General features: G+C 37.4%; 1 protein-coding gene across 2 annotated transcripts in view; it reads right to left on the reverse strand.

The window, feature by feature from the left end:
• Nucleotides 1–2,513: 2,513 nt before the first annotated feature.
• COL4A1 (collagen type IV alpha 1 chain) overlaps nucleotides 2,514–26,367 on the reverse strand; it is a 112,714-nt gene continuing 88,860 nt past the window's right edge. For both annotated transcript variants that reach the window (XM_088538494.1, XM_088538501.1), the window contains 19 exons: nucleotides 25,240–25,392; nucleotides 22,311–22,409; nucleotides 22,136–22,225; nucleotides 21,175–21,314; nucleotides 20,391–20,521; nucleotides 20,213–20,289; nucleotides 19,463–19,561; nucleotides 18,864–18,914; nucleotides 16,810–16,995; nucleotides 16,013–16,146; nucleotides 14,179–14,251; nucleotides 13,488–13,559; nucleotides 13,049–13,177; nucleotides 11,947–12,045; nucleotides 10,492–10,704; nucleotides 9,906–10,083; nucleotides 6,919–7,033; nucleotides 5,788–5,960; nucleotides 2,514–4,057 (listed from right to left, as the gene is read on the reverse strand). In XM_088538494.1, the coding sequence (XP_088394620.1) occupies nucleotides 3,976–4,057; nucleotides 5,788–5,960; nucleotides 6,919–7,033; nucleotides 9,906–10,083; nucleotides 10,492–10,704; nucleotides 11,947–12,045; nucleotides 13,049–13,177; nucleotides 13,488–13,559; nucleotides 14,179–14,251; nucleotides 16,013–16,146; nucleotides 16,810–16,995; nucleotides 18,864–18,914; nucleotides 19,463–19,561; nucleotides 20,213–20,289; nucleotides 20,391–20,521; nucleotides 21,175–21,314; nucleotides 22,136–22,225; nucleotides 22,311–22,409; nucleotides 25,240–25,392 (2,294 nt within the window). In that variant the 3' untranslated portion in view covers nucleotides 2,514–3,975. The remainder of the gene's footprint in view (nucleotides 4,058–5,787; nucleotides 5,961–6,918; nucleotides 7,034–9,905; nucleotides 10,084–10,491; nucleotides 10,705–11,946; nucleotides 12,046–13,048; nucleotides 13,178–13,487; nucleotides 13,560–14,178; nucleotides 14,252–16,012; nucleotides 16,147–16,809; nucleotides 16,996–18,863; nucleotides 18,915–19,462; nucleotides 19,562–20,212; nucleotides 20,290–20,390; nucleotides 20,522–21,174; nucleotides 21,315–22,135; nucleotides 22,226–22,310; nucleotides 22,410–25,239; nucleotides 25,393–26,367) is intronic.

Here is a 26,367-nt window from a genome sequence, read left to right on the forward strand (position 1 = left end):
TCCATGCGGCCACTGGATACCTCTTTTCATAATAATTAATTTGACTTCAGATGCATTCCTGGCCCGAGTCTTAGTCTGAAGCTGAAGAGTGCATTAAAGGATCTGCATTGATCTCATTTTATCACTACATTATCTAATTCAGAATATGCAGTCCTTGGAGGAGACCCTTCATTTCTCTATGAATTGGTTGGAATACAGTGGGGGAATACAGTGGGGAATACAGTGGAAGACAGCATCATTATCTCCACAGAAAGGAGGGCGGTAACTCCACCTCAGCCTGAAGAAAAAAGCTGCTAAATTCCTTCCAAAGGTCAAAGTGCAGCTGTTACTAGACCATTATTAGACCAAGGAATGGAGATCTAGGTAGATTCCAAGACACTTGTGATTTATAGTTGTCAAGGGTTTGGCTTTTTTATTGTGCTGGCTGCCATATGCCCTATTTTGTCAGGTTTATTGGGTCTTTGGGGACCTATAAATCTGTAAAACATAGGACCGATTGTATATCGTGCAATTAGTACAGATTATTCAATACGGAAGTTGGTAAAATTGTTCTCAAAAAGTCATGCAACTCTATGATTTCAGTCATAAAAAGGTACGACTTTAATACAACCACCTTTCAGTGAACCTAGTAAGGGAATATGGCTCTCAGGAGACCTGTTTCATAGGGGAAAAAATGTTTTTAATCAAGGAAGTTATCACCGTAAGAATAATAATATATAATTATAAATTGACTGTACATCTGGCAGAGAACATAACACAGGCTAAAAAAGCCTTTAGGAAAGTGAGATCATTTGTTTCAATATATTGTATTTCAGTATATTGTATATGTTTTGTTTATGCATGGAATGTTTTCTGACCTCTACTCCATTCCTGTTTCAAAAGCAAAATTCCCGGTGACTGGCACATATCAGCATAGAGAATTTGGAAGAGAGAGAAGTGCAAACCTGCTTTACATTGCACTGGATTAGGACACAGGGCATCTGCCAGCCTGAAGCCGTCAGTGCAGGCCTCACTGTAGAGAGAGCAAGGGCACCACCTGCCGTTTTAGAAATGCAGTTATTTCAATCATCAAAATTATTCCTCAAGTGCTACCTTCAGGAACAGTCAGGCCCACTAAGCAAGCCATGCTGCTTTAGTAAAGCTTTTCCCCGAAGTTTAAGCTTCTCCAAAACAATTTTAGCAAGTGATGCGTTTGCAGTTTCCTGTTCATACAATGAACTGTACCGTAGGAACAGTGCTCACCATAAATAGCTTTCGATGGGATTCTTGCTGATTTTTTACAGAAAGGGAAGGTTTCACAACTGTGCTTTAGTGCATGGGAAGCTGCTCTTACACAGGGCATCGAAATCTAGAGACCAGAACATTTGCAGATCTGATTTCCATCAATCACCTCTGAACAAATTTACTTAATGACTTTAGCACAAACATCACGACAAAGGTCATTAAGAGCTGAACATTACAGAGTAAATAATTACCACTAGATAAGTAAGACATCAAACTATAGTTTAATCTCTTTCTGAAAATGTTCAGAAGACCATGTTTTCAAAATGCCCTCTGCTAAGAAAATGCAGGTGAGTACCCACCTCACTGCAGTGAACAGTCCCCTCATGGGCAATTGGGAAGGTTTGCTAATGCCTAGATTTGATATAAATGTGCTTGCAGGACTTAATAAATCCAATTGTTAAGCAGTTTTGGAAAAACTCAGATCAAACAAAATTAAAACCCTAGATGACCAGGAGAAAAATCTGTAGAGTGTAATTCGAAAGTCTGACCAGTAGCTTAGATACTGAGATAAAGAAGGCCGAACATCTGCTTAACTCTCCCTAGCTGCTGGGAGAAACCACCCTGTGTTCTCTTCTTCCTTCAAACACGAGACTTTGGAAAAGCACATGCTAGGCTGACCAGCTATAAACACACTCCCATATGCTATTGGATATTAAGGGACTTGTTTGTGGACTGGGAACTTAGCAATGAAATGATCATTTGTCCAAACATCCTTGAGAGGAAGGATCAACACTAACAAAAAGAGTCTATTCCCATTCAAACAAAGTTCTCAAGGAGTTAAGTGAAAGGGAGTTCGGAGCAGTAGGAATTTCTTCAAAATTTTCGGAAAACAACATGAAACATGAACAAATTATGTGCTTTTTCCATGGAAAAATAAAGATATCATTGCCCATTTCCTCTTCAGGTAACCAGAGCCAAAATACAACTGGCTTGTTCACAAGGAAAAAAATCTATCCGATGTCTTTGATTTTTATCCTGCATAATTCAGTCCTGATTTGTGCATGAAAAATTCAAAAGTGAAAAATATGCAACTGGATTGCTTCTCATGAGTGAAGTAAGATCATTTTTGTAACATGTTAACATCAAAAATATATAAATTCATAACCTGTTTTGTCTATCAGTACCAGTTCTATTAAGGTAACAATTAAGGTGTCAGTACAGTGTCCTCTTTTCCCCTCTTAAGATGCTTTGTACATCTACAAGATGTGCAAAACAAAAATAATCTAAGATTGCATCAAGCTTGTGCATTTATTGGTGGCTTATTAATAATTAACTCATTGCTGTAAATGAATGCTAATAACAAATTAGTAAAAACTTTTTCTTTTCTTCTGTTTTTTTACACAAATAGTTTTATTACAAACTTGAATTCTTGAGAAATACACATTTAAGAAATTACATAAAGGCCTTGGCATTTGTAAGAATCTTTTGGTATTTGCAAGGTTGTATTCTATAAAACACTTTCAGACACAGGTGTGCTCAAACATTGGTATAATTGCATAGAAAGTCTTTAGAAATATCTCTTAGACCACTTTGAAGACTTTTTTTTGGCACAGTATTAACAAAATTAAGGCCTTACATTTTTCAAAATCAAGTCATTCAGTGTGTGAGTAGTGTTTAAAACCCTGAAAAATATTAAATACAGAATAAACACTATAAGCTTAAAGCAGGATTTACTATAATAAAGACAAATAGCTATTAACCTGGGTTCAGTATCTGCAATTTACAGACTTCAGTATTGATGAGCTATGCAAAATGAACATTTCACATCATATTTTGGCATTTCTAATTTATGACACTGAAAAAAAAATAAAAATTTTGTAAGCTTTTTTTTTTTTTTTAATGATAAACTCAAAGCTTGATTTGCCTAATGGTTGATATCTATATAAATTACTAAAATATTTATATATTTTTTTTTCTTGACCATTGCTGGATCATTCCTTATTCCACAGGAAAGTTTGTTCTACTGCATAAAGAAGCTGCATAGTACCAACATAGCAGAAACATTTACTTGCCTACTCGGAACTCAGTTAGGCAATCGCTTCCAAATGTAGTCCCATTAAAACCAATAGCACTAGGAACTACAAACAGAAGGAAAGTTTTGCAGGATGGCACTCTGTGTTTTGGAAAGATGGTTACTTGTTGCTTAACCACAATCCGTAATCCCAAAACTCTTTTTCTCTTTTTTTTTTTTTTACATTAGTATTGCTTTGTACAGGAACAATAAGTACATACCCAAGAGTTTTGGATTTTGAGACAGCTAGATAATGGTAACAACAAGCTTATCTGGGGAAGAAGAATGAATCTAAATATATAATACAAGAATGAGAAAGGGGAGTCAAACAGTATAAGGCAGAACTGCATACCTCCTAGCACCTTTGCATTTTTTTCTGGATGAACTCTGAATTTTTTTTTTCTATCAGTGCATTGCATTTATATAAAAAATATATATACTTTGATCAAAAGTGCCATTTGGCATGTCAACATTTGAAGCTTATCTTTGTTGTCTCTTTTTTCTTCTTCAGCAAGGACAGGGCCAGTAAAGCAGTGTGTGTTAGTTATGCAAGTTCCTAAAAGGCACTTTACTGTTTTCATATTCGACAACAATGAGGTACATATGATATATGTCTAGGCTTCATTGCTGTTAAACGAATAGCACCATATTGTGTGAAATTAGTTGAAATTCAAAAGTCATTATGTTTTTCTCATACAGACTTGACATCGGCTAACGTTTGACCGCAGATCGCCTGCTTTCAATGTTGAGGGCGTAGGTTTCCTATTGAAAACAGATACATGGAAAGAATCGTTAACAGTCGTTAATGCAAAATGGTCGGTTTTCAGGATTATTTCAGGATTATCACTGACAAGGCAAACATTCAGCCAAGTGCCTCTCCGAGCTGTGCTGAAGCAGGATTTCCCTAAGATCTCCAATTTAAATACACTTTTGAGTGCATGTAACAGTCATAAGATCAGTTATAAGTATCAGTGATTTTCCATTACTTTAAAATTCAGTTCTGCTACTAGGCTGATGGTTTCCTTAAACAGAAGGCAATATCTATTTTAATAATCAGCATTTTGAAAACATGCTGAAATTTAGGTAGTAATAAAAACTAGGCAAGGAAACAGAGGCATTTGACTACTGTTTTTTTCTAACTCTTGAGCTTTTACAGAATAAAAAATAGCCAACACTAGAAATTATGTCTGCAAAGTGGTGTCAAATAGACAAACCAAAATCTTCCATGTCCCTAAGGTGTCATAGTGTTATTCTTAACAAGGGCAACTGAAGCATTTTCAGACAAAACTGTGATTGCATATAACTTTTTTTCATTTAAAAGTATTATGAGTTTGTAGGAAACTGGAGTACCCTTGTGAATTATGATAGCAAGCCAGGTCCCCGATCAAGTATAAACTGGGATTATTTCAGTGGCTTGAAAAACAGTTTGTAGCCAGAAAAGGATAAAATTTTGACAGTTCCTTCCATGCAGGACTCTGAGTACAAAAAAACTGTAGCGTTGGCTCTTCTATATTTTCCTCCGAACTGCCCAGGTACTTCCTAGGGAGCCAGTGCTTACCCCAAGGTTGGCACATGAGCTCTTTTAGCAGCAGTTTCTCTGATTAAAGTCTCCTGATATCACAGTCCCAGGGACGATCAGTCCCAGCACCCAACTTTGGCACCTACTCAGTTTACAGCTGTCCTATTGACAAGAACTCAAACCTGGCCACGAGAGCTGCCTGATTTTGACTGCAACAAGCTAAGGAACCCTTACAGATCTGTAAGGTAGGAGCAGAAGAAGCAGAGATGAGGAAATACATCTGTTCTCAAGAGAATTGCTTGTAAATCTGGCAAGCTATGCCCACATGAGACCTGGACTGTATGTTAACATATTAACTTTAACAACATTCAGATGGATCGAACAGTACTGTGTTGAGAAACACAGTTATATGTAGCGGACCAAAACAGGGACTACTCCATTGAATTGCTGCAATTAGAGTCCCAGGGGGACTGAAGAAATGCTTAAGGCCTCTGTCTTCTGCTGAAGTTCATTTAGAGAGATTTTTGCCAGACTGGAGAGCAGTAAATAATTGTTCAGCTTACTCTGTTTCCATCCTCTCCCTGTTCAACACCTGCACTAATTGCAAGTGTTTCTATTATGTACTAACATCCACTAGAGGGAATTTTATATTTAAACATAGTTTCAGTCAGCATATCAGCCTATCCCGGTTATGACTCAATAAATGCAATCAAACATACGGGAAATGGAAAAATTCTTGGAGCATTTTAAAAAGTAAAATCCTAAGTGCAAATGACACATTGTAGACACTGATGGAAGACACACTCATTAATTCCTCCCAAAGCTATTACTAAAAAGTCATTAATTGTATATATTAACCAGTCTGGGACACAGTCAATACTTCAATCGTGTTTTACACTCAAACGATACTTCTGTTATTCAGTGAAAAGGTGTAACGGAGTTTGAAATACCAATAAATAAAACAGGGACTTACTTGAACATCTCATGCCTCTCTATAGTGGCAAGCCAGAAGCTGTAAGCATTTGCATAGTAATTGCAGGTGCCCCGGCCGTGGCATTCGATGAAGGGAGCGCTGCGAAACTCCTCTAGGCAGGAACCCGGAGAGGCCAGGGCCTGGCCAGAGCCCTCGGCACCAGCACTGGTGTGCTAGGAAAATGCAAAAAACAGAAGTCAGAGAGCGACACGACCTCTTTCCTTAGCTCCTAGCACCTAGTGACTCTCCTGCACAAGCACGTCTCCACGTGCCTCCTCATACGCTGTTCAGTCCTGTTCAGCAAGGCGATGGAGCTAAAGGGTAGTATTGAGCTGATGTGCTTAACTCTTAACACAACCCATCAGCAACACCTCCCTGAGGGCATCTGGATCTATGGAAATATTCCAGGACTGAGGCTCTGCCTACATTGGACACCTGTTCTGGCTGTAGGGGCAAAAAGTTATGTCCTAATAGCTAAATCCTCTTTCTGAGCCAGCAGGGTATGGTCTCTCTCATACTGCCTAGCACTAACAAGTCCAGAGCCATGCTTTTCCCAAGACCATGCCCACACATGGCCTGGAAGAGTGGCTGTGGACATTGTGAGCACAACGGCAAGCAAGCTAATGACAGTATGGATGATGACAGAGTGGCTCTTCGGACTGCTCCCTGGCCCTTCTTATTTTACTAGTACAGATATAGCAAAAAAAAACAAAAAAGACAAAAGATCCAAAAAAAATGTCATTTGAAAACTGAAGGCTTATTCATCAAAAGTAAAAGAGGACAGGCTCTGATTTTCCACTGCTCTACTTCTCTACCCTCCTTATCTGCAATGAAGACGTTAAGAGGCAATGAAAAATTATGCTCACTTCCTCATATATTCTGCGCTTGGAACCTGTGCTGGAGCTGCAAACAAGAGAACAGGCTCTGTGAATCTCCCCAAAAGTGGACAGTGAATTCTAGTGCATTAACCTCCATTTAGGCAGAATCTTTGTAAAAGTCAGCACACAGGGTAGAAGCCCAAAACTCTCCTGAGACCTGAAATGGTATTGTCAGTTATCATCCTCCCCAAGGCAGAGGCATAGATCAAAGCCAAAAACAAATGCTTTTCTCATGGCAAAGTAGTGCACTTACCATGACAAAGGAGTAACCAATCCAGAGTGAACTCCAGCCTTCAGGACATTGGGGTATTTGAATTGTTTGACTGTGAACAGCTATCACCATAGCAGGAGCCTCACACACAGCACATCTAGATAGACCAAGACATGAATGAGCTACAGGTATTTGAGGGCTAATACTTTTCCCTTTTCAGAAGTTTCTTTCATTAAGGAATTGGAATTAAAAAATGCTGTCACCTCCAAAAGTGAAACAAAATCAGTATGTTTCATTTAGAAAATCAGACATCCAATTCTTTTTCTGTTCTCCTTTGGTTAGAGATAGCTTAACTGTAAATTTATTATTCCTATTAGCCTTCCTAGAGAAGAGGCATGAAATGTGTTGTCTGAATATTTAAAATCATATATATCTTTCTCTTTTTCTAGTCTCATTTGTATTTTATTTTCTAAAAGTGGCAAGTGTCATGAATATGAACAGCAAAAAGCCAAACTATTTAGCCCAGTGGGTATGGCTTAGAAAATGATCTACTGTGATCAGAGACGAATAGCAGCAATTCATCATCCTAAACAGAGCCCTGAGTGACTTCCAGAGAGAAAGCAAGCCATCTCTCTGGAAAATGTCTTACCACAGCAATCACTGCTAATATAATCTAATGCAGGCTCTTCCCTATGCATTTTTCTTGATGGTGGCTTTTTTTTTTTTTTTAACGTTTATGGTCTTTATTTCCAGTAAGAGATTTCTAGCAAAGTAACTGGACCAATGAACCTGAAAAGCTATGCAGTACCTGTTCTTTTATTTTAAATCAATACATTACATTTCAGAACTGCTGGACCACTAAATTATGCAAAGAACAATTATGCCTTCATAAAAGAATCGTAAAAAATGTCAGTTGGGCTGGCAATTAAAATGTGGAAGCTGGTTAATATGATGTTTGATAGAGGCAATTCATTTCTTATACAATTTCTAATTGGCTTGGGTAGTTAGCAATGATGAAAGTGATTCAAAAGAGACACCTAGAAGTAAACAGTCTGAATCCTATTATCAGAGATGTGAAAAAAATCAAATGCAAAATGGATTAAGTTAGATTCTGGTAAACCCAAAAGAACAAATGAATTCAGAATGAAAGCCTTCTATTTCTGATTTGTGAAGACTGCTGTCATACATACCACCTTCAACTTCACTGCAGAAGCAAGACCATTATTTTAAGAAACACATCAATGAAAGACTAAGTTAAAAGAGCAATGTTAAAGCTGCCTGTATTCTTGGATCTCTGCTTTGCTTCAAGAGATTTCTGGTATTTCAGTGGAAGACCTTAGATGAAAAGAAGTCTCATGACCCAAGGCAGCAAATGACACTTCTACACCTTTTCAACTGTTGGACAGAGAAAATTGTTGATTTAAAGGCCTCAGCTAGTAAAATAAATTGAAAGAAGAGCCTTCTCAGATTCCTTGCTGAATGTGCTGATGTTAAAATGTATGTTAAAATTATTTCACTTTCTGACTTGGCTAAATGAGGAAAATATATATGTGTATATACATATATGTAAATATGTGCGCATATATGCATAGATATATACACACAGATATATGTGTATAGACACATATTTATATGGTACAAAAGCTACTTTGCATGCACAAGACTGTATCTTAAGGCAAAATGTTGGTGGGTGCCTCACTGAGCAAGATTTTCAAAAATGTTTGTCAAAGGTTATTTTTATATAGGCTTGATCTTGTCTGATCAAGATAGCATTAAAGGAACATTAATTTCAGGTGCTCGTCATTTCAATATTTCTGAAAGTCAAGCACCCTTCATCCACATACAAAAAAACAATGAGAAAGTATGACCAGCAAAGTCTATAGTCACTCTTGAGAAGCTTGGTCTCAGTCTGCTCACCAAAGTTTCAAGGCATATCATTTTTTTATGTGCTACAAAACCAAAAATACAGTGCTGAAGTAAGAACTGTAGGAACAATATGTTCCTACAGATGCAAAACGTCTTGTGGTAGGGTCAAATGGCTATGTGAGCATGCCAAAGTGCTGAAAGTCAGCAAAGCACACATGATCTGAATTGCCCATTTTCTTGTATGGTTTACACAGAAATGACTACCAGCAGTCTCCAATCCCTACCACTTTATGTGGGAGGAAGAGGTGCCAACAAGAGCTGATACAGATTAGGAGCAATGTTAGGCTCCTAGTAATGCCTACATCCACTGATTATCATTTCATTCAGAAGCTGGAGCTCCTTTGTCAGATTCTTAGCTAATAACAGGGGTAAAGGTTGCCACATTTGCCCACACCTTGGCCTTTGGCACTAGGCATATTATACCAGGACAGTTTTTTGGTGCTGGCCTTAATATTTAAAATGGACCATGTCTCCAATACTGTGGATTGCACAGAACAGTTATGTTCCAGTGCCACGACTTGCACTAGATGAGGATTTATTAAAAAGCAGATGACTGATTTTGCAACTATTTTCTTTAGGTCAGACAATAACGGTTGTATTCTAGCACCATGTCAAAACAATGCAAGAAGCCTGGCAGAGTACTGAATGATAAATGATGCTAACAGTTATAAACAAAAGGGAGTTGAGAACTAAAAAGCTTCTAGCTATGGCTAGTTAAAAAAAGAAAAAAAGAGGGAGAGAGAATTGTTTTGTGCAGGAATTGTGAATAAATTCAAAACTTTTCTCTTTCAAGGTACATTACAGCTTTCACAGAATATAATTTCAAAATAAATCTTTTTATCTCAATTAGACTCAAAATAGTCTTTTTTTTTTGTTTGGGTTTCCCCCAAGATGGATTTGTTTTTGATCCAAGTCTAAACTGAAAATAGGTATGCTTTGAACCATTTCATCAAAGGGATTTAAAATTTCAATTGAAAGCAAGGACAGAAATACCTATATAGATTAAAAGCAAAGCTAAAAAAAAGAAAAAAAGGAAAAAAAAAAACATATATGCTTTCAATAGCCTTTGCTATTTTACAAATGCAACAGAATTGAGACCATACCTGCTGATGAATGGTCTGATATTATCACCAGTGATAGGAGCCATACTCATTGGCATGGGTTCAGGAGTGGACAGCCAGTAAGAATAATCATTCCTTGATGCAAAGTTACATACATTGTTGATATTGCAGAATAAAAATGGCATAGTACTAAATTTACGAAGACAGCTCCCTGCTGTGCCTGAAAGGTTAAATGAAAAGTTGTTAATCCATTTTTGTTAATCCACAGCCTACAAAAACAATTTTGCCATGCAAAAATTTCCAGTAGCAGGTTAAAAGCAGAAGGCGCTTGTCCTGGAGGGCTGAGTTCTCCTGAAGGAGTTGCCTTCTCTCAGCTCTACCAAGAAGGAACCTTGTAGGCCAAGAAGTAACCCAGTCTTGCCTGCAGAATTATATAATAATTTAGGTTGGAAGAGGCTATGGGATGTAAGGCTATAAGGGTACGATTTTACTTTAGTAAATCCTTTACAAACTGCAAACGGGTAGTGCTTCCTCTATACACTATCTATTCATTATTTGTACCAGCCTAGAAGGTATAACGGAATTCTGATTTGGCCTCTACCATCTATCTCTGTCTACCAATTCTTACCCAAATCCTGGCCGTGTGCTCTTTCATTTCCTTGTACATAAAGCAAGGAGTAACCGTGGTAAATCAGCCTAGTTCCAAATGGACATTGTGGTTCTTCAGTTGTCTGACTGTGTCTGGTAACAAGGAAGCCATGAGCAACAGACGCTGCACCTGGAGGACCCATAGCCCCAGGCAAACCTTCAGGACCGGGTGGACCAGGGAGTCCTCTGGGCCCTAAAAGAAAGAAAGTCTCATGTTATCTCTACAGACACTGCTGGCACTGCTGGCACTCATGCAGCACCGAGTATTCATTTGTCATTTGTGTGGTTACTAAAATACCTTTCAGAGCATCTACAAAAAAGAAACCCTCAATTTCTAATGGTGCTGAAATTATAGCAAGCAATGAAAACTCAAGAATTAGAACTTCCTGGTTAGCCATTAGAAAGAAATTGAACTACTCAGAAAAAAATAAAATAATAATGAACATTTCTAAAATTTTAGCATTTGCCATTGTGATATTTAAACACTCAAATATCAGGAAACTCCTCAGAATATGGTATTTGCAGTGGTATAGTGACCACATTATTAATATTTTGTGTATGACTATATATAAATACATACTGACCAGACTATATACATAAATATACACTATCCCAGTATATATACTTTGTGTCTAAATATAGTTTGTGTTTAAATGATACATGACAGTGTAAATTTTGTAAGAAAGGGCAGGATTATGGACAAAAGATTCTGAATGCAATGTAACAGTCTTCCCTCTATTGAAATGAATGCTATGGGAAACGTGCTGCCTTTATATTGAAGGAAACAAAGATTTCCCTTCCTTTTTAGTTGCAGAAGAGGAATGTAGTTGTATATACACAAAGTAGGGCTCCTACTAGCATCACAAGATTTCCAGGCTTTCCTATCAGCACCTATCAGCATTTTTAGCTTTAGTGAAGTCTCAAATGTCCTTTGGTCTATTTCCAGACCTGTCACATGTAACTTCTACATATCAGAAGATATATATCATATATAGCTAAGGAATTTCTTCTCTTATTTTACAAGTTACAGTTTTCATTGCTGAGGGAAAATAATCTGCAGAATTGCTATTTCTTGTATTCAAAGTAAGCATTATTTCTAATGAAATCCAAAAAACACAAGCTTCATAGAAATTAAAGCATGTTTTATATGAAAGAACATGCATAGATAGGTTTCTTTCTTTTGCAATCATACTTTGTAAGCTTCTCTTTTCATTCCAGTAAAAGTCAAATCTGACTATTTACTGGAAGCTAGTTACAGCTGCTCCTTCTGCTGTTTCTGCAGAGAATTCCAGACCTGGCCAATTGCCTTTGCTGTTTACCAAAAAAGTAACAATAAGTAACTTACTAAAAAAGTGAGATTAAGCACATTCATATCTAATGTCCTATGTTATTTTTCTACGGAGGAATCAGGTCTTTGCAGAACTCATGGGCTTACCTGGAGGACCATAAGGACCAATATCTCCTTTCTGCCCAGGTTTGCCATCAAATCCTGGGCTACCAGGTGGCCCAGGTATACCTGAAGGTCCTGTAACTCCTGTTGATAAACAAGAAATAGTTATTACCGGATCACTCAATGCCACCTCACATTAGTTATAACTTTTTGACTTATGATAGCACTGACACAACTCAGCACACTGAGATTAACTGACATCATTCAGATTCAGTGAGCATACTGCAGAGCAGTAGAGCAGTATGTGGGCTAATGCAGACAACATGGTTATGGTAGAGAGGAATAGAGTAACAAACAGCAGGTGTCCTTCTAAAACAATTAATAGTCGCCTAGAATATGAGAATGAAGGGCAGCAATCTTTACCCCCTGCTTGTCATATAATTCATTCAAACCTGCAGGAACTACAGATACTAAATTATAAAAATAAGATGATGAAAAGTGGAAAAATCAGTATTCTCTTAGCTGATTTCCAAATGTGTTTTTGACATGTTATTTCTTTTATTATTATTATTATTATATTTCTGTGGGTGCTTTGGCAGTAATTCTGAGTTTGAGAAAACGAAGTTAACACCACCAGTGTCATACCAACATTTCTGTGGCATACAAGTATCTTTAGACAAATATACCCATCCTTTCCCAGATCACTCAAAAAGCAATATTGCATTCATGTACTCAACCAACTACAAAAACAAATATAGATCCTATATGAGCAAACCCATGCTCTGCCCTGCCACTGGGATTATTTCATAGCCATTTACTAATGTATTACAGTTGCAGAGTGGGAACTCCACCTTCAAGAACAAACATACCCATTACATTCAATAGAAAGAAACACTTCATAATGCTTGCCCTTCATCTTGCCATAAAACAATCAAGGAACAAAATTTTCCCTTAAAATCTTAGTAACTTAAGAATGCAGGCTAAGCTTTCATTCTCCACGCTCTATTATTTGGAAGGTTGTGACCTTCTATCAGCATTTCATTTGCTTTAACCCCTGTTCCGTTCCCTTGTTTTCTAATGTTTTTATTTTTTTCAGCTTTTATTTATAAAAAATGCAATGGTTGGGTAAATGGTTGGACTCTCTCACCTTGCTGTCCTTTGGGACCTGGAAGTCCCGGGAATCCTTTGAGACCAACCGGTCCTACAGGGCCAGGCAAACCAGGATCCCCTTTAACAAGCTGAAAAGCACCTGGTGGACCTGGCGGGCCTTGTAAACCTGCCAAAATTAACAAAGAAAACAGGGATATATTTAGTATTGGACAACAAAAGAATTAGAGAAGAAGGCTATGTTCTATTTCCATTTAAAGGTTCCAGTAATGGCAAAGCATTAATATTGACTTTTCAGAGGAAAAGAAAAATACAATACTTTTATCTGAACATTCATATGCTGGCATCATGTTAAGTGTTTTCATATTCTACCTTTTTACACTGTATACAAGGGGGAAGGACATAGTCATTGATTAGTCACCAATAACAATTTTGACAACAACAACAGTTGGAAAGAATAAAACACGCTTATATTATACCTTTAGATCCAGGAAGACCTTGGTCACCTCGCTCTCCCTTAAGACCCGGGAACCCAGGAGATCCTTTTGGACCTGAAGTCAAAGGAAATCTCTGCATGAAAATTCAATAATTTCTTGTTTTGGAATGACGTGTACAGAACAATCATGTATGTTCCTGTGATCATATAAGGGCCATCACTTGATTCAAAAGATTTCCACTGTTTGCATGGACAAGATGTGAACAAATGCATAAATTGCCAAAATATGATGACTGAAGACAAATTTCTCTTAGATATCTAAATCAGATTTTTTCTTCTGTTAACAACTTCATTGTTTTATACCCTAGTATTTTCATGTATGTGATGCTCATGATAACAACTATTTGGTCAAGAATGGAAGCTGTGTGTCCTCAAATATAGCTGTAGCACTTGCCTCTCCATATTTCAAGAAAATCTGGAGATTCTTAACTGGGAATGTCCACCATTTACACCCATCTTCTAAACCAAATGCACCCTTACACTTGGTAAAGCAAGAGAACAGGAAAGAGGCAGAAAATCTCTCACTTTTTGATACAGCTTTCAAGGTTCTCTTTCATTTACACTGGAACATGGAGCTAACAACCTTTGAGCAGCTTCTTAAGAGAGGAAGCAGAAAAAAACCCTGTCTTTTCCTACTTGCATGACTGTAACTTTTATTTATTTTTTTTCCTCACCTGGAACACCTGGGACTCCTGGAGGTCCCAAATCACCCTTTTGACCAATATCGCCTGGTAAACCTGGACTACCCTGTATGAAAGAAAAAAGTGAAGTACAAGTTATCCTATACTACTATGATAGTTTAAGAATGGTCCTTCTCTACCAGGATTAGGTAAGAAGGTTTTGTAACAGAAATAACTTTTGGACTTTCCTTGCATGAAACTACTTTTTATTCTACAAAAATACTAGACCAAAAAAGGTATCTCACTAACAATGCAATTAATAAAATAGTCTTCAACAATAAAACACAGTGTGATGAAAACCATCAGTAAGCAAATATATCACCAAATGAAACACTAATTTCAGTGTACGCCCAGTAGATGGATGGTTGGTAGAAGATAAAATGAGGTAAATGTGAATTTAAATGTACTCAGTGATTCACAGACCACTGAAGTTTCTTACTTTGCCAAAGGGCTAAAATACTCTGAGATTTAGATGCTCCATATCCAGCACATGATATTTTTTCTGCCTTTCCTATTATAAAAGAACTATTCCACTGAAACAGATTATAACAAGTTCATGGTGCCTCACTTAAAGGAAAGCCAAGCCCATATTTCCAAAGAAGTCACTTAATTGACTGCCAACATCCTCATTTCATCTGTTGCAGCTCGATTGCTAAAAGCTATTAAGTGTAGTTAAGTTTTCCTGCTAAATGGTAACACAAGTCTGAAGCAATATGGCAATATGTTCCCTATGTGGAACACAAGGGGAGGAAAGAAAGAAAATTCCTTTAACTAACTAATTTACAAAGTCCTTTGGCTTTTCCCATTCTTTAAAAAAATATGCAGAAAAACCTCCAATTCTGAAATCATTTTAAAATTATACTGGAATAACAAAATTGTTATTATATGGTGCTATTAATGATCACAAGAGATAGATATGATCAAAACACTGAAGAAAATCCTTAGTCTCTCGGAAACGACTCTTGCATGCAGGAAAGGATGCAGTTGTTCTTTATATTACGAAGAACCCGGCCTTCTAAGCTTACTATCAGTATGCAGCTTCTCATATCAGGACCTTTTCCCCGAGTCTCCCTTTTTCCTGTAGACTAAGAATTGTGTAGATGAACCTACCTCCTTTCTTCCATTTATTATCACTTTTGTAGGAGAGAAGAAATGAAAAGGTGAAGTGTAGAGTGTACTTTTCAGTGTGGAAAAAGAAGGCAGATATCCTGTGAGATGCCATCGTATAGCAGATCAACTACTCTAGATCACTGTCTTGCTTTACCTCATTCTCCCCAGTACACAGAAAAAGAAACCATTTTCGATCGGGAAAATAAATAATTTATGACAATGTATTAACAGCATTACCTGTTTGCATTTCTAAAACAACAGCTATATTTCATCTTTGGGAGTTCTGAAAGTGCACTTTATTTGAAAGGTTTCATACCATACCCAAACAGTTGAAGTATTTTCAGAACTCAATTTATCATGAAATATGCAACCTTTAAAATTAACTACTAATGCACTTGAAGAATTTATGGATGGGTGCTGTAGCCATCCTGCACTGCTAATACACTGTAAATTATATTCTTGGTGTTTTGTGTTACCATTCACTATCTATAAATTTCTAAGAAATTCATTAGCTGTCTGGGGCTTATTGGTAGGTAGCCTTTAAAAAGAGAAAAATTAAATATTTTGAACTTGACAATACATCGTCAGTAGTGAGTCCAAAGGCACTTTGAGCATTAAGTATCATTATTTTGAAAGACAAATATCTATAATTAATATATCCCATAACTAGAAGAACCAGTGTTTGAGTGACTCTGGAGAGTGCATGCAAGTAACTTACAGGCAAGCCCTGGAATCCTGGGTCACCTTTGACTCCTGGACCTCCAGGAGTCCCAGGCCAGCCATTGCTCCCCTGTTCTCCTTTGGCCCCTTTTAGTCCTGGAGGTCCTGGTGGCCCTGTTGGACCTGGTATGCCTACAAACAATGATAAGACAAAAGTCAGTGGGATTTTTTTTCTTCTGTGGAAGAGCAGTACCTGGTGTCTGGAGAACCAGCTGGCTCAAACTAAAGTTGAGTAGCACCAACATCATTTCCATAACAGTGTTTACAATAACAAAAATATACGTAGCACGATCTGTTGCAGGGAGGTGCATAGGAATGCCTTTCTGACTGGACTTTTACTCTTTATTACTACTTGTTTGATGGAAAATGATGCAGGGATTTCTGCATGCATGTAGTAAGTGCATTGTATGTAGCATATGAACATACTACTGCCTCTCTGCTCTATTTTCTTCACCCTTAGAGCAGTGTCATTGGGCCATTTTTCTATACAAAAATACTCCAAAAATAGCAACATATAGCCATGGCTGTCCAAAACCAGTAAATAAAGCCCAGACACACACTGAAACAGGAAGCAAATTTGTCAATGTCAGGGAAACTTGGTACAAAATCAGCTGCCAGAAGAGATGAAATTGGTATACTCAAGAACATAATGCCAAACAATCCATGAAAGAAAAGTTTTCTCTCATCTCTGAGAAGAGAGGATAAGCAAGAATGTGCAATATTGGTTATATTATTGATCAGTTTGGATAAGCTTTGATTAACAGCAGTATCTTAATTCTAAAGATAAAGAATTACCTGGAAGCCCAGGTTGGCCTTGGGGTCCTCTGTCTCCTTTAGGTCCCTCCATTGCACTTCCCGGTAGTCCAGGAAGACCTTGGCTGCCTTTAGGGCCTGGTGGCCCTGCAAATCCTGGTTCTCCTTTCAGACCTGGGATCCCTGGACTCCCTGGAGATCCTGGAAAACCCACGTCACCTTTTGCACCTAAAATGTAAAACAGCACCCCAAAACATGATTAGAGGAAGGATCACCATCACCAAAACCTTCTGCCTTATTAGGCAGAAAATACAAATATACCCATCTTGCCTATATATTCTGAAATAAATGCAATTATTTTGGAAAATTATTATTTTCCTCTCTCTGGCATGAAGCAACAGTAAAAGAATATCCAACAGATAAAGCTAAACTCATCAAATGGATGTTTTTGTTCACTGCAAAAATGGGTGAACATTCAGTATCTTTCTATCAGATCATTCCCAAAGAACAAAGCCTCTAGATCCTTGATCCATTACAGCTCTCATTGTCACATCCAAATAATGGATGTTTTACCTGAGTAAGCACAACAGGGCTTGTTCCTGGAGAAAAAGGCAGGATATTTACTAAGATCTAGATTAAACACTTAGTACTTATTTTTAAGCTTTAACAAATAGAAAACTTTTTACAATTTAGTTGAACTTTAGCCCATTACTGAGCAAAAAAGGAATACAGATTAACTAGTATAAATAAGAAGTAGAATGTAAGAAGCGCATTTCCCTGCTTCTTTCTTAATCAAAATCAGGTCTTTAAATTCCAGACTCTCTTTTCGGAACTACAATACTTCTGGAAAACAAATGATGTCAGTTAAATGCTTGTTTACTCTAAAACCAAGTATTTTTAAAAAAGCTGTGCTGTCAGATGGATAGAGTGGGAAAAATGTTCTCATAATTTAGTGTTTTACATGCATTATTGAGCTAAGTTTAGACAGTTGTTTATTGAACTAATAATTAATATTAAATTAAATTAATTGTTTATTAAAATAATTATGTAACGGTACAACTTTCTCCATCATTTCATGACTTTCAATTATTCTAAGAGGATAAACAAAAGATATTCTAAAATTCTGCTTCATCACTTTTGATTATCTGCACAAGTCTTCTGGATTTAAAGAATAAATGAACACAGTGAGGACACTGATATTTCAAGCTATATATGCCCCAAATTCTGTCATATTGTAATAATTATATAAGTGGGTTAGTTGAATCATTTTTGCTTTCTGGATGCTTCAAATTGAAACTCCTTCAACTGAATATAATGTTCTTTACCAGTAGCAGTTTGATGTATCTTCATGCATGTAGAAAGTCTCTATTGTCCTCTACTCTCTACATATCTACATCATAAAATGGAGCATGATGCATACAGACACCTTGAGCAAGCTCTGGCTTGAGCCAATCAAGACACTTTCACTGCATAGTGTAGCGACACACTTTGTGAAGCACAAAACTGTGCTTGTACCCAAGCTACTAAATTCTGAGTCCGGGAAATAAATGTTTTTGATAAGACCTCCTTTGATCTCTGCTACCTTTGGCATCTCTGCACCATGCTCCTTTGCACTTTAGACATGCTCTACTGAGCTATAAAGAGTAACAGTTTTAGCAGTGAATATGATTTCCATTTTCACTGCACAACAGAGTCAGAAAAATTACTGCAGTATCTTAGCCACAAAGTCACTATCTTTAGACATTGAGTGCATGGAGCCTCACTAGACTGATTTTTGCAAAATTAGTAGGGAAATAGAAATATCTGAAATTCAAAAGCACAGCACACAAATAGGGGAGTTATTTATATTACCTCATCACAGCAGAGCTTGCAGTAAATTCCACACTAAGAATAGTTACCTATTTTAGGGCATATCTAACTCATGTCCAAGATGCTGCCACTGTAACAGAAATTAGTATTTGAGCCTCTCAAAGTTTCTGCCTGCTATGAAAAGTACAGCATGTAAAAGAACGATGTAGAAAGTATGTCTGAGTTAAAGAATTATGTTTAAGCATGTTGGGAGGGAGGTTAGCTGCTTGTTTAAGAAGATGTTTTACCTTTATCTCCCTTTGCACCTGGAAATCCTGGAAGTCCTCTACCAGGAAGACCTATAATATACAGGTAGCAAAAATCAGAAGATAGGCCAGTAGTTACATTTAAGCTGTAATGAGCAAAACTCTACTAGGCAAATATAAAATTTAAATAAATGGCTTATGCAAAAGCTCTTTAGGGCAGGGACTGTCTTCATTACGTACAGGCATTGTATCTAGCACAATGGGTCCTGTATGACTGAAAACCCTACCCTAAGAAAAAACAAGCCTGCTCCATTATTTCACAGTCAACTTGCAAAGTCAAACAAATGCCAAGACATGCCACTTCTTTAAAGCATTGCCAGCTTTTGCAAAAGAAATTCTTTCAAGATTATACTGATTAAGCACAGTTTTTGCCCATCAGAATGCTCAACTTTATAATGATGGATGACAGTCTACTAATTTCATTTTGTCTACTAATTTCATTTTGTAATGTACACAAAAAAAGTAATTTTGCAATGTGATGTTCTAGTCCAAAGTATCTCAAACTCAGCAAATCCCTCCTCCAGCAAAACCCTCTCTGTGCATTTTCATACCAAATAAATATAATATGACAGTCACAGTACCTTGTTCACCCTTTGCACCAGCTGCACCAGGAATCCCATCATAACCTGGTTCACCTTTCTGTCCAGCGGAACCAGCAGGACCCGGAAGACCCGGTTCTCCTGCAAAATCATTGCCATTTTCATTTCAGCTATGAATCACCAGACTACATTTTTTTTTCTTCTACACATTTATTTTTTTCCCTAAATAAAAGTTTAACTTAGGCTTTTGCTCCCCAGATATCAAACAGACAAACCAGCAAAGCCCCATGAACAGCACATCCCACATCCAACGAGATGATGTATCCTATAGCCAGTAAACTAACATGGTTCAGGTTCCAAAATACTCATACAGCAACAGAGCTATTTTCTTTTCTATCCTGTTTGCTCTTTAACATCCATATAACGATGCTAAAGGTGCTGACTCGGGTTTGGGTCTCATGAATCAACATTACTGGTTTTAAATGCAATCAAAACCAACACAACTAATGGCAACATCAATAATCAGTCTTTTTGAAGAGGGTATAATCTCTTCTAATAGGGCAAAAGAAGTACCAGTCCCATACAACTAGTACTGGGGCTAGGTTAGTACACTACGATTCAGATTTATCAGAAAAATAGTAGAGTGCTTTTTCACAAACACCTGAACAACGAACAAACATCACATGATTTATTCAAGCCAAAATGAATCTCGGGCCTAAGTATTTTTTTAGCCGCTACTCAGTAGTGAAGAGTGCTTTAAGGAGCATTTGGTGTTTTACATTTCTTTTCTACCTGGTTCTCCTTTTAAGCCTGGAATGCCACTTAAGCCAGGAAGTCCTTTTTCACCCTTTTCTCCATGACGACCTGGGCTTCCTAAAGAAAGCAGAAAGACATGGGTTTACATCCTGAATAGTCAATAGGAGTTTGTTGTTATTTTTTCATTGCAATTTATTTAATGAAGCACAAACACTTGCCTGGAAAGCCTGCCATGCCAGGGGATCCTTTGGGACCTGGCACACCCGGCATTCCTGGAAGTCCTGCACTACCTTTTTCACCCTTCTCTCCAGATAAGCCTGGACTACCCGTTCTTCCTGGTTCTCCCTAGAAGTTGCAGCACACGTAACAAAAATCCACATATTAATGCTGAAACAGTATTTTTTGTTTGCAAGAGTAGGTGTCACATCCCTTTATTAATTAGACTCATAAATAATTTCTTTTTCATTTAGAATCAAAGTAATTAAGGATGAAATTTAGCATTAAAATCCATTATCAGAAATATTGGCTTTTTCCTTATGACTAGGAAAAGAAATGTGAAACAAATGAGAATCTTATTAGAATACTATCAATCAGAGATGGAATGAACTTATAGACAGTATTAATAAAGTTCTCTTCTGAAATATCTGAGCATTTTGTAGTCTTTTTTGTCCTCCCAATATCTCTGTAAAAACACATAAAAAAAATTCCAATGTGATAATTTGCTGTGTTTGTCAAAAACTTTCTTCACTGTATTTACTTAGCATTTTTAAGAGTTCTTTTCCATCTTCATATTTCATCTATGTAAATTAGTCTATTCTGAAAAGACATGATAAAACAGAGCTCTGGAGAAAATGGTCCCACCAAATGAGACAGTACGCATACAGTTCAAGTTTCTCTTCAGCATAATAGAAAATATCTCTAGCGAGTGCCTGATTATAGAAGACGTCTTTGGACATTAAGCTATTTTGTTATAATTTTATCCTTAGGGGTATAAATACCTTCTCACCAGGAGATCCTGGAAAACCAATTCCAGGAAAACCTGCTGCTCCTTTGTCTCCTTTTTCACCTTTTTGTCCAGGGAAACCTGGTGTTCCTGGTGAACCTGGAATTCCCGGCAGACCCTTTTCTCCGGGTGTTCCTTGTAAGAAAAAAAGAAAAATGGGTGTATCAGATCTAGTGGTACCTTGACAGTGTTGAAAATGCATTTTTTGTGCTGTGTTAGCTCCTCAAAGCAAGAAAAAGCAACATAACTCACTAAAACAGGAAGTGATTTAACTTTTGAGATTCACCAGAGCTTTACAGATAAAAGAAGTTGGTAATTTTGGATTCATAGAAAATAGAGGTGCTGCTAAAATACTCATTGAATGAAAGTATGTGCTAATTTGAACAATTTCTAAGATGGATACAGTGACAATAGTATTTTGGTGGAGATCTGTTCCCCTTTAGTGCCTGTCTTTCATTTCCTAAATACGCTGGGCACAAGGCCACCTGAACGAAGACAAATATTGAAATAGAGGTTCTCCATATTGAAATGGAGGTTCTTCTCATTCTATTCTTTATTTACTCTTTCCTCAACAGCACTCTTCCAGGAGCATTAGAGTTAATGTGAAATACAGGAACTCGCTGGACTATTCAAAAGAGAGGAAGTACATAAGACGCTTAATGCAATTCCCATATTGGCACAGAGAGAGACAGGCAGATATCACCTGAATAAATGGCTTGCACTGTATACACAAATTCTGTATATGGGCCTTCTTCTACCAAAGCACTATTTTACACTTGACTACAGAATCCACGTGTAGAAATTTAGGAAAACATTTTAAGTGATTTATTTGGATATTGTAGTAGGATTGAAAAAGCAACTGAAGCACTACACCAATAAATACTCCATTAAGTCTCTCATAATGCTCCACATTCACTCAAGGAAAGCTAGAATAAAATAACCCCAGCTCTCAGTACCTGGCAAACCCATTTCACCAACTGATCCTTTTTGTCCTGGAATTCCTGGATCTCCTGGGTACCCTGGAGGCCCTTGATCACCTTTTGGTCCTGTGGAGAAATTAAAAGTCCTGTTAGTTACCGTGGTTGAAAATAACCTCACAAAAAATCCTTCCATTGATAGCGTCAGGCTTACCTGGATGTCCTGGAGTACCAGGTTCACCATCCTTCCCTGGAATTCCTGGTTCTCCATACTCCCCACGTAACCCTTTTTCTCCTGTTGCTCCATGGTCCCCTAGAAACCAAGAACACAAAAGCAGTGAGATGAATCTTATTAAATGCTATTGCAATGCAGTGTAATACAAGGCTCCTTCTAGCTACTTTTTTATCCATTGCTTCTCTTTACTGAACAATGGATGAACCCAAGCTTCATAAATTGTAACAAAGCATTGCAAGGACTCGAGCAGAACACCAGTTTTCTCGTCACTAAAACCAGTGTTGAGGTAAGACTGCAAACTATTACAATTTTGAAGTTGTCTGTGCACATTACAAGGCAAGTTTTATCTTTAAAAGGAACTCAGTGCATTGAAAATGATGCATGTGTTGGATTAATGAGCTGCTTTGGAAATGCCAGACAATATCAGGTGTTAATAGAAAATATTGATTTGGTTGTTCTGCTGTCTAAGCAGCTACCAGGGATATGTGTGTGAGGAGCCAGGTCACAGGCAGAAATTTGGTGAATCCTCAGTTCCATCTAATTTTAAAGCATCTTCATCACTTCAGAAGGCTCCATCTGTGGCAGACCTGTTGTTCAGCTGAAATATCCCAGCTTTTCAGTCATAACCCTTTTTGTTGCATCTAGTTGATGAACAATAGGTTACTGAAGATAATTACCTGAAAGTTTTTAAGAGGATTTATTCCACAAAATCTCCAAATCTTAAGAACCAAAATTTTTCATTAAGCATCACTGACCAAAAGAAACAAACAAAAAAAGTGTGTTTTCCACAGCTTTTACAAAGCTTTAGAAGCTTTTAAAAACATTATGATAGTCATGACTAGAGAGATGGAGGAAGCTAGTAGAACAAGAAAGTTCTGGAATATAACTAGATTAATTTTTCTCTATAGCTGATAAATATCCTTGGGGTAAAGAGGATGAAAAGGAGAGAACATGAGCAGATGTTTGCAGGCTGGGGTCTGTTTGGAACCTAGCCTTCAGGACAGCATGAGCCAGGCTAACCTGCAGGTTGCATGTGCTCAGGAGAGGACAGAGGGGTCACACATGTTTGCAAGCACATGTCATTAGTGCTGGAGAAATAATCAAAGGATATCAAATAAATTAACCAATTAACCAGTTGAATTTATCATCACAGTTCTTTTGGTTTTTGTTTGTTGTTTTTTGTACGTGTGACCAGTGCGGCTAATTTTGATTTCTAGAAAGGAAACAAATCTAGTTATCAATCAGTCAGTCTACAGGCCACTAGGTAATTGATGAAAAACAGCCTACATGCATTTTTCTTAAAGCTTTTCACAAAACCACATGTATCAAAATCATAAATAAATGAGAAAAATACAATCTGGATTAAATCATTACAGGCAAGGAGCCTCACCAACCACAAAAGCGTTCTCAGAAATGCTATCTCAGCTTAGGGATGGATGCAGTCCTCAGTATCTCTCCTGCCCGCATGCTCCTGACCTCTCATATTCCCTGGCCCCGCGTTTTCCAAACTAGGAGATAGTTCCTACCCATGGGCCTAGGTTTCCTTGAGACCACACCAGGACACACAGTCTATGCTTTATTCTGACCAGTAGTCCAGGACCTGGTCAGAATGGATACCTAGACCAGAAAACTCTCCCATAGCCATTACTTGTGATTCTCTGCCAAATGAGAAAGGAATCCCATGGGCTCTGTGCCATGTCCAACAGAGAATAAACTGAAAAAAATCTATGAATAGCACTAAACTGGGAAGTATTGAAAGGTGAAAAGGATTAGACAGCAGAAAGATTTTGATGAATTGGTGAGAAGGTCAGAAATCTACACCCTAAAATTCAAAACTGCATATACACTACATATTTGGGAAAGAGAAGTCAAAAGCATGAATACAAAATGAGCAGCAACTGCACAGGCAACAGTCCACAAGAAAAGGACCAAGAATTATAGCTAAGCATAAACTGAAAATCATATTGTTTCAGAAAAGGTAAATCTCATTCTAGCAGGGCCTGGGTTGGAGTACTTCAGTTACCGTAGTGCACTCTAATGAGGATGCAGCTGAATTTGGGAGAATTCAGAAAAGGTAACAAGAATAATAACGGTTGTAGAAAATAAAATACACAATAAATGACTGATGGATTTGGATTAGGGAAATGACTTCACTGAGTTCCTTTCACCTCTACACTTCTATCTTTATGAAAAATCAGTTACTATTTATTCAAAAACTCAGCCACTGTTCTGTGAAAATGTAAAACTGTCAAAATGTAAAATTCCACTTTTTAATGAAAAAGCAAATTGTAGTATAAAGGGACAAATAATAAAAGTATATAAATTGTTTTTCTTCTTTCAAAAGAAAAAGAAGGCAGACAAAGCTCTTAGCTAAATTTTTGTGCAACAGTACAAATACCTAAGAATGCACTGTCTGAAAAAAATTAATATCCTAGACACCATTAGGTTTCTAAATAGCAACCGACTCTCATTCTCCTGTACATTTCAAGATAAATACATTTTTTAAGATGTGAGGTATGAGTGTCATACATGTGTTTCTCTTCTGAAATTTCTTCAGGTCCTGAAGAATCATCTGGGTGCCAAAAAGACTGTCTACTTGTTCTTAAGATGAGATCTGTTGGTCTTCAGAGCAACAACAGTATTTCCGTCATACATGAAAGACAGCTTTCTGCTGCCAGAAAATTCTAATTACTACTTTCAAAATTTATTTTCTTTTGAGACAGTCTTCTGATGCAAGAGCAAAAAAATGGCTTTTAAAATGGGAACTTGAACTTTTTCATTCAAATCAAATTCTTTGTGTTTATAGAGCTGAAGGAGCTGGGAAAATACCTGGATTTGTAGTGTGATGTACTTTTATCTTGTTATATGACCACTAATTACACTCATCCATATTTAGAGATTAAATTACCTTTTTCTCCTTGATCTCCCTTTTGGCCTTTGAGACTAACCATGTCCATGCCATCCATGCTTCCAGGTTTTCCCGGGAGACCTACTTCACCTTTATCCCCCTTGACACCAGGATCACCTTGTGGTCCAATTACTCCTTTGAAACCCGGACTACCTGTAAAGAATAGCACAGAACATTACAGTGGCATATAAAATTCTGCAAAAAATATATATATATTTATTTATTTTAATTAGGACTTCACAATAGCTCTATCAAAATAAAAGTAAATACTTTTTTTTCCAACCAAATGATTGGTTATCATTTTAATGTACTAGCTAGCCAATAAAACTTACTAAGGGTACCCCTTATGGCTTACTTCTTTGCTTACTCATACTAATTTTCCTAGTTTAAATGCACCTTTAATATTCAAACTGACATTCTAATCCAAGACTCTGGTTTCTACATGCCTTTCATCTGAGGTAGAATTAACAGACTATTGAGATAGCAATTCCCATCCAGTTTGGTCTCCTGGCATCTTAGTTGCTTAGAGGTTTGATGTCTTGTCTCTGCCTTCCTACAGTCAGCAAGAAGGGAGAGCAAGAGAAACCCACAGAGAATTACGCATTTGATGTCTATTAGACAGTATTCTCAAGACACAACAAATGTGTCTCTACCTAGGTATCTCTCATACAGATAGATGCTCAGGCTAATGTGTTATCATAGAACAGAATAATTAAGGTTAGAAGGTAGCTCCAGAGACCATTTAGATCAAGACCCTGCTTAATGTAGGATTAAGGCAGATTGCTTGGGTACCTGCCAAGGTTTGAATATTTTTAGGGATGGATTTTCTCTGGGAACCACTTCCAGTGTCTGATCATCCCCCATAGCATTTTTTTTTTCCCTGAAGGCTGGATAAGCCTTGGTAGTTACTCTGTGGCATCCCAGATTTGGGCCTAGAATATGCAGGAAACTCCCAAATCAAGTTGGCAGATGCAAGTCTGTGAGAGGTAGTCTCCAAAAATTACGACTATCATGTTTCTTTTCATGCAGACAATTGGTTCAAGCTCATCTGCCTGCTATGCCTCGCTAGATGGTTCTTTTTCTTCCTCCTCACTGGTTCCCAAGGGAGTTGTTTTGAAGCTTCAGATA

This window comes from Tinamus guttatus, unplaced genomic scaffold, assembly GCF_059628265.1.
Source record: "Tinamus guttatus ecotype Peru unplaced genomic scaffold, ASM5962826v1 Tinamus_guttatus_pri_ptg000047l, whole genome shotgun sequence".
NCBI classification, from domain to species: domain Eukaryota; kingdom Metazoa; phylum Chordata; class Aves; order Tinamiformes; family Tinamidae; genus Tinamus; species Tinamus guttatus.